At 55.4% G+C, this 14,125-nt stretch overlaps 1 protein-coding gene across 1 annotated transcript; it reads left to right on the top strand.

Annotated features, from left to right (window-relative positions):
- The first annotated feature begins 67 nt into the window (after positions 1–67).
- LOC148813490 (lysosomal thioesterase PPT2-A-like) lies at positions 68–13,405 on the top strand. Its single transcript, XM_088908387.1, has 8 exons — positions 68–708; positions 3,679–3,832; positions 4,376–4,471; positions 5,537–5,644; positions 6,084–6,167; positions 6,333–6,417; positions 9,014–9,068; positions 10,013–13,405. Exons 1-8 carry the CDS (start codon positions 535–537, stop codon positions 10,154–10,156), a joined length of 900 nt encoding a protein of 299 aa, XP_088764513.1. The 5' UTR covers positions 68–534; the 3' UTR covers positions 10,157–13,405.
- Positions 13,406–14,125: the final 720 nt, after the last annotated feature.

Genomic DNA, 14,125 nt, shown 5'->3' with positions numbered 1-14,125 from the left:
GAAAATCGATCAGGGGCGAGGACGGGGGGGGGGTCTCTCCCTCCTGCCTTTATCGCGGGGCTCGGCTGAAGAAGCAGCAGCAGCAGCAGCAGCAGGAGGAGGAGGAGGGGGGGAGAGAGAGAGACAGCGCGACGGACACCCCGGGCAGAGCGGACGTGACGTCACGGGCGCGCATCTCGGAAGGAGGAGGGCCGGCCGGCGAGAGACAGACAGCAGCAGCAGCAGCAGCAGCAGCCCGGAGTGTTTGCACTTCTGTTACTACCGTCTGCGCTGGAGGGGGCAGCGGAGCTTGTGCGGCGGAGAAGAAGCAGCAGCAGCAGCCCCTCGCCTCTCACGGCGTCGTGTGAAGCAGGTCGCCCGGGTGCTGCTGTGGTTTTGTATTTCTGCTGGCGTGCAGACAGACGGAGAGAGAGGGAGCGCTGGTGTTTTGTTTTGTTTTGTTTTCACGGGGGAATGGCAGCGCTGAGCCCGTGAAGGGGCTTCGGGTCGCTTCGCCTGTCCTCGCATGGTGGCCCTCGGGTGAGAGAGGGGGCGATGCGCGGAGCCGGAGCCGGAGCCGGGGGGTCCCGGCGGCCCTGGCGCCCCTGGCTGCCCCTGCTGGCCGCCTGCCTGCTGGGCTCGGCGCTCGGCTACAAGCCCGTGGTGATCGTGCACGGGCTGTTCGACAGCTCGCTGGACTTCCTGACCCTGCTGGGCTTCATCAACCAGGTGAGAGGAGACACGGGGGGGAGAGGGGGACAGGAGGAGAGGAGTTAGAGAAGAGAAAGGAATAGGAGGACAGGGGGAGAGGAGTCAGAGATGGGAGAACAAGAGAGGGGACAGGGGGAGAGGAGTCAGAGACTGGAGGACAGGAGGGGGGACAGGGGGAGAGGAGTCAGAGATGGGAGAACAAGAGAGGGGACGGGGGGAGAGGAGTCAGAGATGGGAGAACAAGAGAGGGGACGGGGGGGAGAGGAGTCAGAGACGGGAGGACAGGGGCAGAGGAGTCAGAGATGGGAGAACAAGAGAGGGGACAGGGGGAGAGGAGTCAGAGATGGGAGAACAAGAGAGGGGACAGGGGGAGAGGAGTCGCAGACGGGAGGACAGGAGGGGACAGGGGGAGAGGAGTCGCAGACAGGAGGACAGGAGGGGGCAGGGGGAGAGGAGTCAGAGACTGGAGGACAGGAGGGGGGACAGGGGGAGAGGAGTCGGAGACGGGAGGCCAGGAGGGGGCAGGGGGAGAGGAGTCAGAGATGGGAGAACAAGAGAGGGGACAGGGGGAGAGGAGTCGGAGACTGGAGGACAGGAGGGGGGACAGGGGGAGAGGAGTCAGAGATGGGAGGATGGGAGGGGGGGCAGGTGGAGAGGAGTCGGAGACTGGAGGACAGGAGGGGGGACGTGGGGAGAGGAGTCAGAGATAGGAGAACAAGAGGGGACAGGGGGGGAGGAGTTAGAGATGGGAGGACAGGAGATGGGACAGGGTGAGAGAAGTTAGAGACGGGAGGACAGGAGAGGGGACAGGGAGAGGAGTCAGAGACAGGAGGACAGGAGGGGACACGGGGAGAGGAGTCAGAGACAGGAGGACAGGAGGGGGGCATGGGGAAAGGAGTCAGAGATGGGAGGACAGGAGGGGGGGCAGGGGGAGAGGAGTCAGAGACAGGAGGGGGCACAGGGAGAGAGGAGTCAGAGACTGGAGGACAGGAGGGGGCACAGGGGGAGAGGAGTCAGAGACTGGAGGACAGGAGGGGGCACAGGGGGAGAGGAGTCAGAGACTGGAGGACAGGAGGGGGCACAGGGGGAGAGGAGTCAGAGACTGGAGGACAGGAGGGGGCACAGGGGGAGAGGATTCAGAGACGGGAGGACAGGAGGAGGCACAGGGGGAGAGGAGTCGGAGACGGGAGGGCGAGTTTCGGCCCAGGAGCGGCCGGAGCCGGCGCTCTAGCCCCCCTCCCGTGTGCCTGCGGCGTGTTAAGCGTTTCCTAATGGCCGTTGCGACACGGCGGCTGGCCGGCTCCGGTCAACACGGCCCTTTGAGCCGGCGAGGCCGCCTTCCCAGCGGGAAACCGCTGCGATAAGCGTAATGCGAGCTCCCCTCCTGCCAACGCCCGTCACGCCCTCTCCGTCGTAAAGTTTGTTTGTTTTCTTTTTATTTTAAACGCCATTAACCTCGTCCCCCCTCCTCCTCCTCCTCCTCCTCCTCCCCTCTCCTCGTCTCTCTGCCTCCAACCGCCGCGGCGCGAGGAGCCCGGGCGGGCAGTTTGAACCGGCGCGGGCCCGACCGTTGGGCCGGTTTCGTTTTCTCACCGTTTGCGCCGTTTTATAATAATAACATTAATAATAATAATAATAATAATTAATAATAATAATAAAATACACTTATATAGCGCTTTTCTGGGCACTCCACTCAAAGCCCCCCACTTTGTAAGTCGGGAGCCGTTAAAGATAGCGAAAACGGAAAGGAAGATGCCGTTAACGGCGGGGTTTTTTAAAAAAAATCCTTTTTCGTTTCTTTTTTTTGTTGTTGTCTTATGTGGCCCGAAACCTGCGGCGTTGGTGGTGGCCGGCGCCTGTCCGGTTAGAAAACGAAACGGCCCAAAAGGGGGAAGTTTGGGCAGGGGGAAATTCTCTTTTCGGCCCTTGCAAAGTGCTAAAGAAAACTCCCGAGTTCCCCACCCGACCCGGAGAGCTCTTTCAGAAGACCTGGTCTGGTTGGAGCTGTGGTCATTTTAGAAGAACTGACAGGGACACACACACAGGGTCACACAGACACACACACACACACACACACACACACACACACACACACAGGGTCACACAGACACACACTGCCTCACAGACACACACATACAGGGTCACACAGACACACACTGCCTCATAGACACACACAGAGTAGCACAGGCACACACTGCCTCACAGACACACACTGCCTCATAGACGCACACACACAGAGTAGCACAGGCGCACACTGCCTCATAGACACACACAGAGAAGCACAGGCGCACACTGCCTCATAGACACACACACAGAGTAGCACAGGCGCACACTGCCTCATAGACGCACACACACAGAGTAGCACAGGCGCACACTGCCTCATAGACACACACAGAGAAGCACAGGCGCACACTGCCTCATAGACACACACACAGAGTAGCACAGGCGCACACTGCCTCATAGACACACACAGAGAAGCACAGGCGCACACTGCCTCATAGACACACACACAGAGTAGCACAGGCGCACACTGCCTCATAGACACACACACAGAGTAGCACAGGCGCACACTGCCTCATAGACGCGCACAATCAGAGTAGCACAGGCGCACACTGCCTCATAGACACACACACACAGAGTAGCACAGGCGCACACTGCCTCATAGACACACACACACAGAGAAGCACAGGCGCACACTGCCTCATAGACACACACACAGAGTAGCACAGGCGCACACTGCCTCATAGACACACACACAGAGTAGCACAGGCGCACACTGCCTCATAGACGCGCACAATCAGAGTAGCACAGGCGCACACTGCCTCATAGACACACACACACAGAGTAGCACAGGCGCACACTGCCTCATAGACGCACACACACGGACACAGGGTCACACAGACACACACTTGCTTCTGCCTCAGCGAGACGGGCCCTCAGCGAGACGGGCCGTTAACCCTGCTCTCTGTCTCTCTCTGCGTGCTGCAGTCCCACCCCGGCACCAATGTGACGGTCATCGACCTGTTCGACCGCAGCGCCAGCCTGCAGCCGCTGTGGAAGCAGGTGGAGGGGTTTAAAGAGGCCATCTACCCCATCATGCAGAACGCTGCAGACGGAGTGCACCTCATCTGCTACTCTCAGGGTACAGGGGCACACGGCGGTGTTCGACTGTGGGACTGAACGCCATCTGTATCTCTGTGTGTCACTCTCACCTCACTCCCTCTCACTCTCCTGTCTCCTCTCCCTCTCTGTCCCTCTCCAGTCTCTCTCCTCTCACTCTGTATCTCTCCAGTCTCTCTCCTCTCACTCTCCCGTCTCCTGTCCCTCTCCACTCTCCTCTCACTCTGTCTCTCTCCTATCTCTCTCCTCTCACTCTCCTGTCTCCTCTCCCTCTCCCTCTGTCCCTCTCCAGTCTCTCTCCTCTCACTCTCCTGTCCCTCTCCAGTCTCTCTCCTCTCCCTCTCCTGTCTCCTCTCCCTCTGTCCCTCTCCAGTCTCTGTCCTCTCACTCTCCCGTCCCTCTCCAGTCTCTCTCCTCTCCCTCTCCTGTCTCCTCTCCATCTCTGTCCCTCTCCAGTCTCTCTCCTCTCACTCTGTCTCTCTCTCTCTCGTTAAAGGAGCACATGGTCTGTCTCCCAGTTTGACTGTCTCAACACCTGGCTCTCTTGTCTCTCTTTCTCTCTCAGGGGGGCTGGTGTGTCGGGGGATCCTCTCCACCCTCCCAGATCACAACGTCGACTCCTTCATCTCCCTGTCCTCTCCGCAGGCCGGACAGTACGGAGGTCAGGGTCTGCTCTCCCTCGCTCTCTCGACAGCAGTGCCAGTACCATCTGGAGCAGTAATACCAGCAGCAGTAGGACAGTACTGGCAGTAACGGAGGTGATGGTAGTAGCTGTATCTGCAGGGACAGAGGTGACGGTAGTCACTATCTGCGGTGACAGTAGTAACTATCTGGGGTGACAGAGGTGATGGTGGTAGCTGTCTCTGCGGTGACAGAGGTGATAGTAGTAGCTGTCTGCAGTGACAGGTGACTAGTAACTATCTGCGGTGACAGTAGTAACTGTCTGATGGTTATAGCTGTATCTGTAGTGACAAAGGTGACAGTAGTAACTATCTGCAGTGACAGAGGTGATGGTAGTAGCTGTATCTGTAGTGACAAAGGTGACAGTAGTAACTATCTGCGGTGACAGAGGTGATGGTAGTAGCTGTATCTGTAGTGACAAAGGTGACAGTAGTAACTATCTGCAGTGACAGAGGTGATGGTAGTAGCTGTATCTGTAGTGACAAAGGTGACAGTAGTAACTATCTGCAGTGACAGAGGTGATGGTAGTAGCTGCATCTGTAGTGACAAAGGTGACAGTAGTAACTATCTGCGGTGACAGAGGTGATGGTAGTAGCTGTATCTGTAGTGACAAAGGTGACAGTAGTAACTATCTGCAGTGACAGAGGTGATGGTAGTAGCTGTATCTGTAGTGACAAAGGTGACAGTAGTAACTATCTGCAGTGACAGAGGTGATGGTAGTAGCTGCATCTGTAGTGACAAAGGTGACAGTAGTAACTATCTGCAGTGACAGAGGTGATGGTAGTAGCTGTATCTGTAGTGACAAAGGTGACAGTAGTAAGTATCTGCGGTGACAGAGGTGACTGTAGTAACTATTTGGGGTGACAGAGGTGATGGTAGCGGCTGTATCTGGGGTGACGGAGGTGATGGTAGCAGCTGTATCTGCAGTGACAGGGGTGATGGTTATCGCTGTATCTGTGGTGGCAGAGCTGATGCCAGCTGTCAATGGCGGAATTGACTGGTCGAAATGCAATCAGTTTATGTGATCGACTGTTCTTTTCTCCAGACACAGACTACCTGAAGTACCTGTTTCCTCATTTCGTGAAGTCCAACCTGTTTCGCTTCTGCTACAGCGCCGTGGGCCAGAAAGTGTCCATCTGTAACTACTGGAACGGTGAGAGAGGGGGGTGGGGTGGGGGGGCTTCATTTTCTGTCTGCTGTGCGTCATCACGTTTCGGGTAGGGACACGAGGGGTACAGAGGTCCCAACGAGGGTCGGTCTCACTCCCGTATCCCCCGATCGCTCTTAAGGGGGGTCACATGTCACTGCAGGCGCGTGTGGCAGTAGCGTTGAGGATTTGTTATGCTCTAGGCTGTAGCACAAGTCGCTGGGGCGATGCTGAAGTCGCCATCCCACCGCTGACACCAGTGTCGCGCTCCACTCCAGTCTGGCGGGTCACTCCAGGGGTGAGGCAGGTGTGATCGACCTCCAGCCCCCCCCCCCCCCCTCGTGGGACGAAACGAAGGAGGAGTGGGGGGGGGCAAACAGGGAGAGAGAGAGACGGTCAAGCCTCAGGACGCACGCTAACCCCACGTCGTCTTCGCCTGTTCCAGACCCCCACCACAGGGACCTGTATGTCAACAGCAGCGACTTCCTGGCCGTGGTCAACAGCGAGCGCCCCAACCCCAACTCCACAGGTAGGAAGGGGCGCCCGCCCAGCCTCCTCCTCCTCTTCCTCCTCTTCCTCTTTCTCCTCCTCCTCCCCCACCTGATCGGTTATCTGGCACGGAGCTGTCTGCGGGCCTCTCGCTGCCTACCGGGGCCCCAGCATGAGCCCCCCTCTCTCTCTCTCCCCCCCGCAGTGTGGAAGAAGAACTTCCTGCGCCTGAAGAAGCTGGTTCTGATCGGGGGCCCTGACGATGGAGTCATCACGCCCTGGCAGTCCAGGTGGGTGTGGGACGCTCGGTTCATCTTGTCTCGTCTGTCCGTCTGTGTCTCCGGCAGGATGTTCTTCCAGCCCTGTCTTTCTCTCCTCTCCCTGTCTCTCTGACTCTCTCTCCTCCTCTCCTCACCCTGTCTCTGTCTCTGTCTCCTCTCTCCCTGTCTCACTCTCCTCCACTTTCCTCCTCTCTTCCCCTGTATCTGTGTCTCCTCTCTCTCTGTCTCTCTCCCTACTCTCCTCTCCCTCTCTCTCTGTCTCTCTCTCCTCCTCTCCTTACCCTGTCTCTGTCTCTCTCTCCTCTCTCCCTGTCTCACTCTCCTCCACTTTCCTCCTCTCTTCCCCTGTATCTGTGTCTCCTCTCTCTCTGTCTCTCTCCCTACTCTCCTCTCCCTCTCTCTCTGTCTCTCTCTCCTCCTCTCCTTACCCTGTCTCTGTCTCTCTCTCCTCTCTCCCTGTCTCACTCTCCTCCACTTTCCTCCTCTCTTCCCCTGTATCTGTGTCTCCTCTCTCTCTGTCTCTCTCCCTACTCTCCTCTCCCTCTCTCTCTGTCTCTCTCTCCTCCTCTCCTTACCCTGTCTCTGTCTCTCTCTCCTCTCTCCCTGTCTCACTCTCCTCCACTTTCCTCCTCTCTTCCCCTGTATCTGTGTCTCCTCTCTCTCTGTCTCTCTCCCTACTCTCCTCTCCCTCTCCCTGTCTCTCTGACTCTCTCTCCTCCTCTCCTCACCCTGTCTCTGTCTCTCTCTCTCCTCTCTCCCTGTCTCACTCTCCTCCACTTTCCTCCTCTCTTCCCCTGTATCTGTGTCTCCTCTCTCTCTGTCTCTCTCCCTACTCTCCTCTCCCTCTCTCTCTGTCTCTCTCTCCTCCTCTCCTTACCCTGTCTCTGTCTCTCTCTCCTCTCTCCCTGTCTCACTCTCCTCCACTTTCCTCCTCTCTTCCCCTGTATCTGTGTCTCCTCTCTCTCTGTCTCTCTCCCTACTCTCCTCTCCCTCTCTCTGTCTCTCTGACTCTCTCTCCTCCTCTCCTCACCCTGTCTCTGTCTCTCTCTCTCCTCTCTCCCTGTCTCACTCTCCTCCACTCTCCTCCTCTCTTCCCCTGTATCTGTGTCTCCTCTCTCTCTCTCTCCCTACTCTCCTCTCCCTCTCTCTCTGTCTCTCTCTCCTCCTCTCCTTACCCTGTCTCTGTCTCTCTCTCCTCTCTCCCTGTCTCACTCTCCTCCACTCTCCTCCTCTCTTCCCCTGTATCTGTGTCTCCTCTCTCTCTGTCAATTCAATTCAATTCAATTCAAGGTGCTTTATTAGCATGACCGATGGGTACAATCAGTGTTGCCAAAGCAAATGAAAGTAATGATATTTACATGAAACAAAACAAAAATAGAAGTAAAATAAAATCTACAGACATATTACAGACATTTACAACAAAGACATATTATACAATATTGACATATTCTGTAGGCGGCTGGAGCATTATTGGGAGACAGACTCACTGTTCCTCAGGCTGTGACAGGAGATCACATACTGGGCTGCCAGTTCAACTGAGTTCCCTCCTCCCTCTCCCAGTAGGATTGGGACCCGTTGTGATTCTGGCAGGTGTGGGAACTCTGGGATTAGATTTCTGAATTTAGGGAAGAATGTTTCTCTAATCCCAGAGTATCTGTCACAGTGCAGTAGGAAGTGCACCTCTGTCTCTATTTCTCCCCGCTGGCAGTGGGAGCACAGCCTGTCCTCTCTGGACAGCCAGGTCTGCCTGTGTCGCCCAGTTTCTATGGCCAGGTTGTGGTCACTGAGCCTGTACTTCGTCAGGGTCTGTTTCTGTTTGTTATTTTTTATTTTGGTCAAATATTCAGCTAGTGTGTATTGTCTGTTTAAGGTTCTGTAACATTCCAGTTTATGTTGTGTCTGTGTGTGTGTGTCCCAGTGTGTGAGATATTGCTGTTTGATCTGTGCTGTGATGTGGTTGAGTCTGGGTTGTGGTGCTCTAGCAGTGCTGTCCTGAGGCTGGTTAGTGTCGGTGTGGCTCAGGTCGGTGAGCCTCAGGACCAGCTGGCTCAGGGGGCTCTGTTTTGGGCTCAGCTCTTGGCTCAGCAGGGCTTTGTGGTGGTAGGAATTTTGGTCACTGTTTTTTAGGTGTAGCCAATACTTGAATATTCTTTTCTGTATGTTTATCAATAGTGGGTACTGGCCTAATTCGGCCCTGCACCCGTTGTTAGGAGTTCTTCTCTGCACACGGAGGATGTTTCTACAGATCTCCATGTGCAGAGTTTCTGTGGGGTGTTTGTCCCATTGGGTGTAATCCTGGTCTGTGAGGGGACCCCACACTTCACTGCCGTATAGGGCAATGGGTTGGATTACACTTTCAAGTATTTGGAGCCAGATTCTTGTTGGTGGGTTGATGTTGAAGAGCCTCTTTCTTATTGCGTAGAAAGCCCTGAGTGCCTTCTCCCTCAGTGCCTTCACTGCCAGGTCAAAACTCCCGGAAGAGCTGATGGTGAGAGCTGTCTCTCTCCCCAGATCCGAGCTGTGATCCTCTGGGCTCGGGTGAGTTCCCTCCTGAACTCGTTTTGCCTCTAATCTCTCCTTCTCTCTCTCTTTTCCCTCCTCTCAGTCACTTTGCTTTCTACAACGAGAACGAAACCGTGGTGGAGCTGAAGGAGCAGCAGGTGAGAATGATTACCGCTGGAGGTCTTGTTAATGGGGCTGATTCTAGGGCCTCAGCCAGAGTGTTAGTTCTCCGACAGGTCTCGTCAGGAAGCCCTGTGCTGATCTGCTGTAGACAGACTGTAGACGATGCCTAACAGATTTAGCATTGATTACTGATAGATTGTGTCCCTCTCTCTCAGTGCAGTGTTCATGTACTGGAGTGTCCAGTCAGTGTGTCTGTATGAACCCCTCTCTCTCTCAGTGCAGTGTTCATGTACTGGAGTGTCCAGTCAGTGTGTGTGTATGAACCCCTCTCTCTCTCTCAGTGCAGTGTTCATGTACTGGAGTGTCCAGTCAGTGTGTGTGTATGAACCCCTCTCTCTCTCAGTGCAGTGTTCATGTACTGGAGTGTCCAGTCAGTGTGTGTGTATGAACCCCTCTCTCTCTCAGTGCAGTGTTCATGTACTGGAGTGTCCAGTCTGTGTGTCTGTGTGAACCCCTCTCTCTCTCTCAGTGCAGTGTTCATGTACTGGAGTGTCCAGTCTGTGTGTCTGTGTGAACCCCTCTCTCTCTCTCAGTGCAGTGTTCATGTACTGGAGTGTCCAGTCTGTGTGTCTGTGTGAACCCCTCTCTCTCTCTCAGTGCAGTGTTCATGTACTGGAGTGTCCAGTCTGTGTGTCTGTGTGAACCCCTCTCTCTCTCTCAGTGCAGTGTTCATGTACTGGAGTGTCCAGTCAGTGTGTCTGTATGAACCCCTCTCTCTCTCAGTGCAGTGTTCATGTACTGGAGTGTCCAGTCAGTGTGTCTGTATGAACACCTCTCTCTCTCTCAGTGCAGTGTTCATGTACTGGAGTGTCCAGTCTGTGTGTGTGTATGAACCCCTCTCTCTCTCAGTGCAGTGTTCATGTACTGGGGTGTCCAGTCAGTGTGTGTATTAACCCCCCTCTCTCTCTCTCTCTCTCAGGTGTATATACAGGACTCTTTTGGCCTCCGGACGCTGCAGTCCAGGGGTGACCTGGTGGTCTGTGTTTTCCCAGGAGTCTACCACACCAAGTGGCACTCCAACCTGACGGTGTACACAGGCTGTATAGAGAAGTGGCTCACGTAGAGACACACACACACGCACACACACACCGTTACTGCCCAGTACAACGCGTGTTTTGTAAGGATGTGTTCTCTTTCCTTTGTGCTCAATCGTCTGTCCAGATGTGAGAGTAACGATCGAGAAGAAGTGGTGTGCTTCTCGGCCTCTGTATTCACATCCGGTTTTGTTTTCTCTATGGTGTTTCACACCTGCGTGGGTTGTGAAACTGTCGATCGGAGTGTGGGTGTGGGCTGTCTCTCCTGTGTGTGTGTGCTGTCTGCTCTGAGTGTCTCTCCTGTGTGTGTGTGCGCTCTCTGCTATGAGTGTCTCTCCTGTTTGTGTGTGCGTGCGTGCTCTCTGCTATGAGTGTCTCTCCTGTGTGTGTGTGTGCTCTCTGCTCTGAGTGTCTCTCCTGTGTGTGTGTGTGCTCTCTGCTCTGAGTGTCTCTCCTGTGTATGTGTGTGCTCTCTGCTCTGAGTGTCTCTCCTGTGTGTGTGTGTGTGTGTGCTCTCTGCTCTGAGTGTCTCTCCTGTGTGTGTGTGTGCGCTCTCTGCTATGAGTGTCTCTCCTGTGTGTGTGTGCGCGCGTGCGTGCGTGCTCTCTGCTCTGAGTGTCTCTCCTATGTGTGTGTGTGCTCTCTGTTCTGAGTGTTTCTCCTGTGTGTGTGTGTGCACTCTGTTCTGAGTGTTTCTCCTGTGTGTGTGTGTGTGTGCACTCTGCTCTGAGTATCTCTCCTGTGTGTGTGCTGTCTGTGCTGAGTGTCTCTCCTGTGTTTAAATTGTTTATTCTCTGGGCTGAGTGTGTCTCCTGTGTGTGTTTAAAGTGTTTGCTCTCTGGGCTGAGTGTCTCTCCTGTGTGTGTGTGTGCTGTCTGTGCTGAGTGTGTCTCCTGTGTGTGTTTAAAGTGTTCGTCTCTGGGCTGAGTGTCTCTCCTGTGCCTGTGTGTGCCCCTTTCAGTGTCAAGGCCAGGCCTGAGGGTATTATCTTTGTTAGGTCAGCAGGATTCTGCCCTGGCAGGGGGGGTATCAGACAGGAGGAATTTGCACGTTATCTGAGCAGGTCTGATCACTCATCCAGAAGAGCCTGGATTTGTAGTTTCACACAGCTTGTGCACGTGGGTGTAACTCACACGCGTGTGTATAGAGAGAGAGGGATACCAGTGAGGTCGCTGTGTTCGTACTTCCTGGACCGGGGCTCTCAGGATGGGATGCCCCTAATTGGGGGTGACCTATGACCCTGGACAGGGGCTCTCAGGGTGGGACGCCCCTAATTGGGGGTGACCTATGACCCTGGACAGGGGCTCTCAGGGTGGGACGCCCCTAATCGAGGGAGACCTATGACCCTGGATTGGGGATCTCTAGCCACAGAGGGGACACCCCAAATTGAGGGTGACCTATGACCCTGGACTGGGGCTCTCAGGGTGGGACACCCCCGATTGAGGGTGACCTATGACCCTGAACTGGGGCTCTACAGAGGGCGTTCCCCCCTCCCCCCTCGGCGGGTACAGTCGGGGCTCGTACCCCCGATCTCGGGACGAAGGGAAGCTCGCTCCCACTCTCCGCGCTGAGCTCCCAGCCGGAGGCACCAGGCCTTGACGCTAGGGAAGTGACAGAAGGGATCTCAGTCCGGACCTTTTCAAAGGCCTGTTGTTGTGTGTGTGGGTGGGTGTGTGTGTTTGTCTTGGTGTTCCACGTCCTCAGAAGGGAACTGTACCTGTGTGGGTGTGTGTGTTTGTCTTGGTGTTCCACGTCCTCAGAAGGGAACTGTACCTTTGTGGGTGTGTCAGTGTGTGAGTGTCCTCAGAAGGGAACTCTGTACCTGTGTGTGTGTGTCAGTGTGTGTCAGTGTGTGAGTGTCCTCAGAAGGGAACTGTACCTGTGTGTGTGTGTCAGTGTGTGAGTGTCCTCAGAAGGGAACTCTGTACCTGTGTGTGTGTGTCAGTGTGTGTCAGTGTGTGAGTGTCCTCAGAAGGGAACTGTACCTGTGTGTGTGTGTCAGTGTGTGAGTGTCCTCAGAAGGGAACTCTGTACCTGTGTGTGTGTGTCAGTGTGTGAGTGTCCTCAGAAGAGAACTGTACCTGTGTGTGTGTGTCAGTGTGTGAGTGTCCTCAGAAGGGAACTGTACGTGTGTGTCAGTGTGTGAGTGTCCTCAGAAGGGAACTGTACCTGTGTGTGTGTGTCAGTGTGTGAGTGTCCTCAGAAGGGAACTGTACCTGTGTGTGTGTGTCAGTGTGTGAGTGTCCTCAGAAGAGAACTGTACCTGTGTGTGTGTGTCAGTGTGTGAGTGTCCTCAGAAGAGAACTGTACCTGTGTGTGTGTGTCAGTGTGTGAGTGTCCTCAGAAGGGAACTGTACCTGTGTGTCAGTGTGTGTCAGTGTGTGTGTGTCCTCAGAAGGGAACTGTACCTGTGTGTGAGTGTGTCAGTGTGTGAGTGTCCTCAGAAGGGAACTGTACCTGTGTGTCAGTGTGTGTCAGTGTGTGAGTGTCCTCAGAAGGGAACTGTACCTGTGTGTGTGTGTCAGTGTGTGAGTGTCCTCAGAAGGGAACTGTACCTGTGTGTGTGTGTCAGTGTGTGAGTGTCCTCAGAAGGGAACTCTGTACCTGTGTGTGTGTGTCAGTGTGTGTCAGTGTGTGAGTGTCCTCAGAAGGGAACTCTGTACCTGTGTGTGTGTGTCAGTGTGTGTCAGTGTGTGAGTGTCCTCAGAAGGGAACTCTGTACCTGTGTGTGTGTGTCAGTGTGTGAGTGTCCTCAGAAGGGAACTCTGTACCTGTGTGTGTGTGTCAGTGTGTGTCAGTGTGTGAGTGTCCTCAGAAGGGAACTGTACCTGTGTGTCAGTGTGTGTCAGTGTGTGAGTGTCCTCAGAAGGGAACTGTACGTGTGTGTCAGTGTGTGTCAGTGTGTGAGTGTCCTCAGAAGGGAACTGTACCTGTGTGTCAGTGTGTGTCAGTGTGTGTGTGTCCTCAGAAGGGAACTGTACCTGTGTGTGTGTGTCAGTGTGTGAGTGTCCTCAGAAGGGAACTCTGTACCTGTGTCGTATTTTCCGGCGAGCGGTTTTGCGTATTTGGCCTCTTTCCCTCGGGATTCCTCTGCAATAACCGAATTCCGAGCTGAAAGGGAAGACGGGTCCGAGCGCCAGCCGGCGTGCTGTACTGGCGGTGGAGGAGGAGGAGTGAGCTACAGAGGGAGACGGACGGGCGTGTGGACGGTGCTGTCCGAGCTGCGCCTCTCCCGGCCTGGGTCTGAGCTCTGTTCATTAAAACGAGGTTTTGGAAAAGTCCCTGGTTTACAGTTGTGTTTTTTGGGGGGAAGGGGGGGGTCACTCCAACGGGAAGACAAGATACTGAGTGTGACCTATGACCCTGGATTGGGGCCCTCCAGCCACAGGGGGGACACCCCAAATTGAGGGTGACCTATTGAACCCGGACCGGGGCTCTCAGGGTGGGACACCCCTGATTGAGGGTGACCTATGACCCTAGTGAACCCAGACTGGGGCTCTCAGGGTGGGACACCCCTGATCGAGGGTGACCTATGACCCTAGTGAACCCAGACTGGGGCTCTCAGGGTGGGACACCCCTGATCGAGGGTGACCTCTGACCCCGGGCCGGGGCTCTCAGGGTGGGACACCCCTGATGGAGAGTGACCTATGACCTGCGCCCAGGGCTCTCAGGGTGGGACACCCCTGATCGAGGGTGACCTCTGACCCCGGTTGCTGGTGATGGGGATCAGCTCCGTACACCAGCGTTCAACAGCCGGACTGAGCGGCCGGCAGACACCCGCGCACACCCCGCCGCGGAGAAATCCTCCTGCGTGATCTCCCCCCTCGACGCATCGGCTCGGCTGCCTTCAGGGACAGAGAGGAGACATAAGAAGCCGCGCTGGTCCCGACACGCCACGCGCGAAGAAAGGGGAGTTTGAGGTGGGTGGGGTGGGGAGGGGAGGGGAGTCTCGGAGGGGCGCGTCACCGACAGGTAGGGAGCCGTGACGTCAGCAGCTC

The sequence above is a fragment of the Atractosteus spatula genome (genome assembly GCF_055471065.1).
Source record: "Atractosteus spatula isolate fAtrSpa1 chromosome 10 unlocalized genomic scaffold, fAtrSpa1.hap1 SUPER_10_unloc_1, whole genome shotgun sequence".
NCBI lineage: Eukaryota > Metazoa > Chordata > Actinopteri > Semionotiformes > Lepisosteidae > Atractosteus > Atractosteus spatula.
Note: the sequence above shows the minus strand (reverse complement) of the source record. Positions and strands in the feature narration are given on the sequence as shown.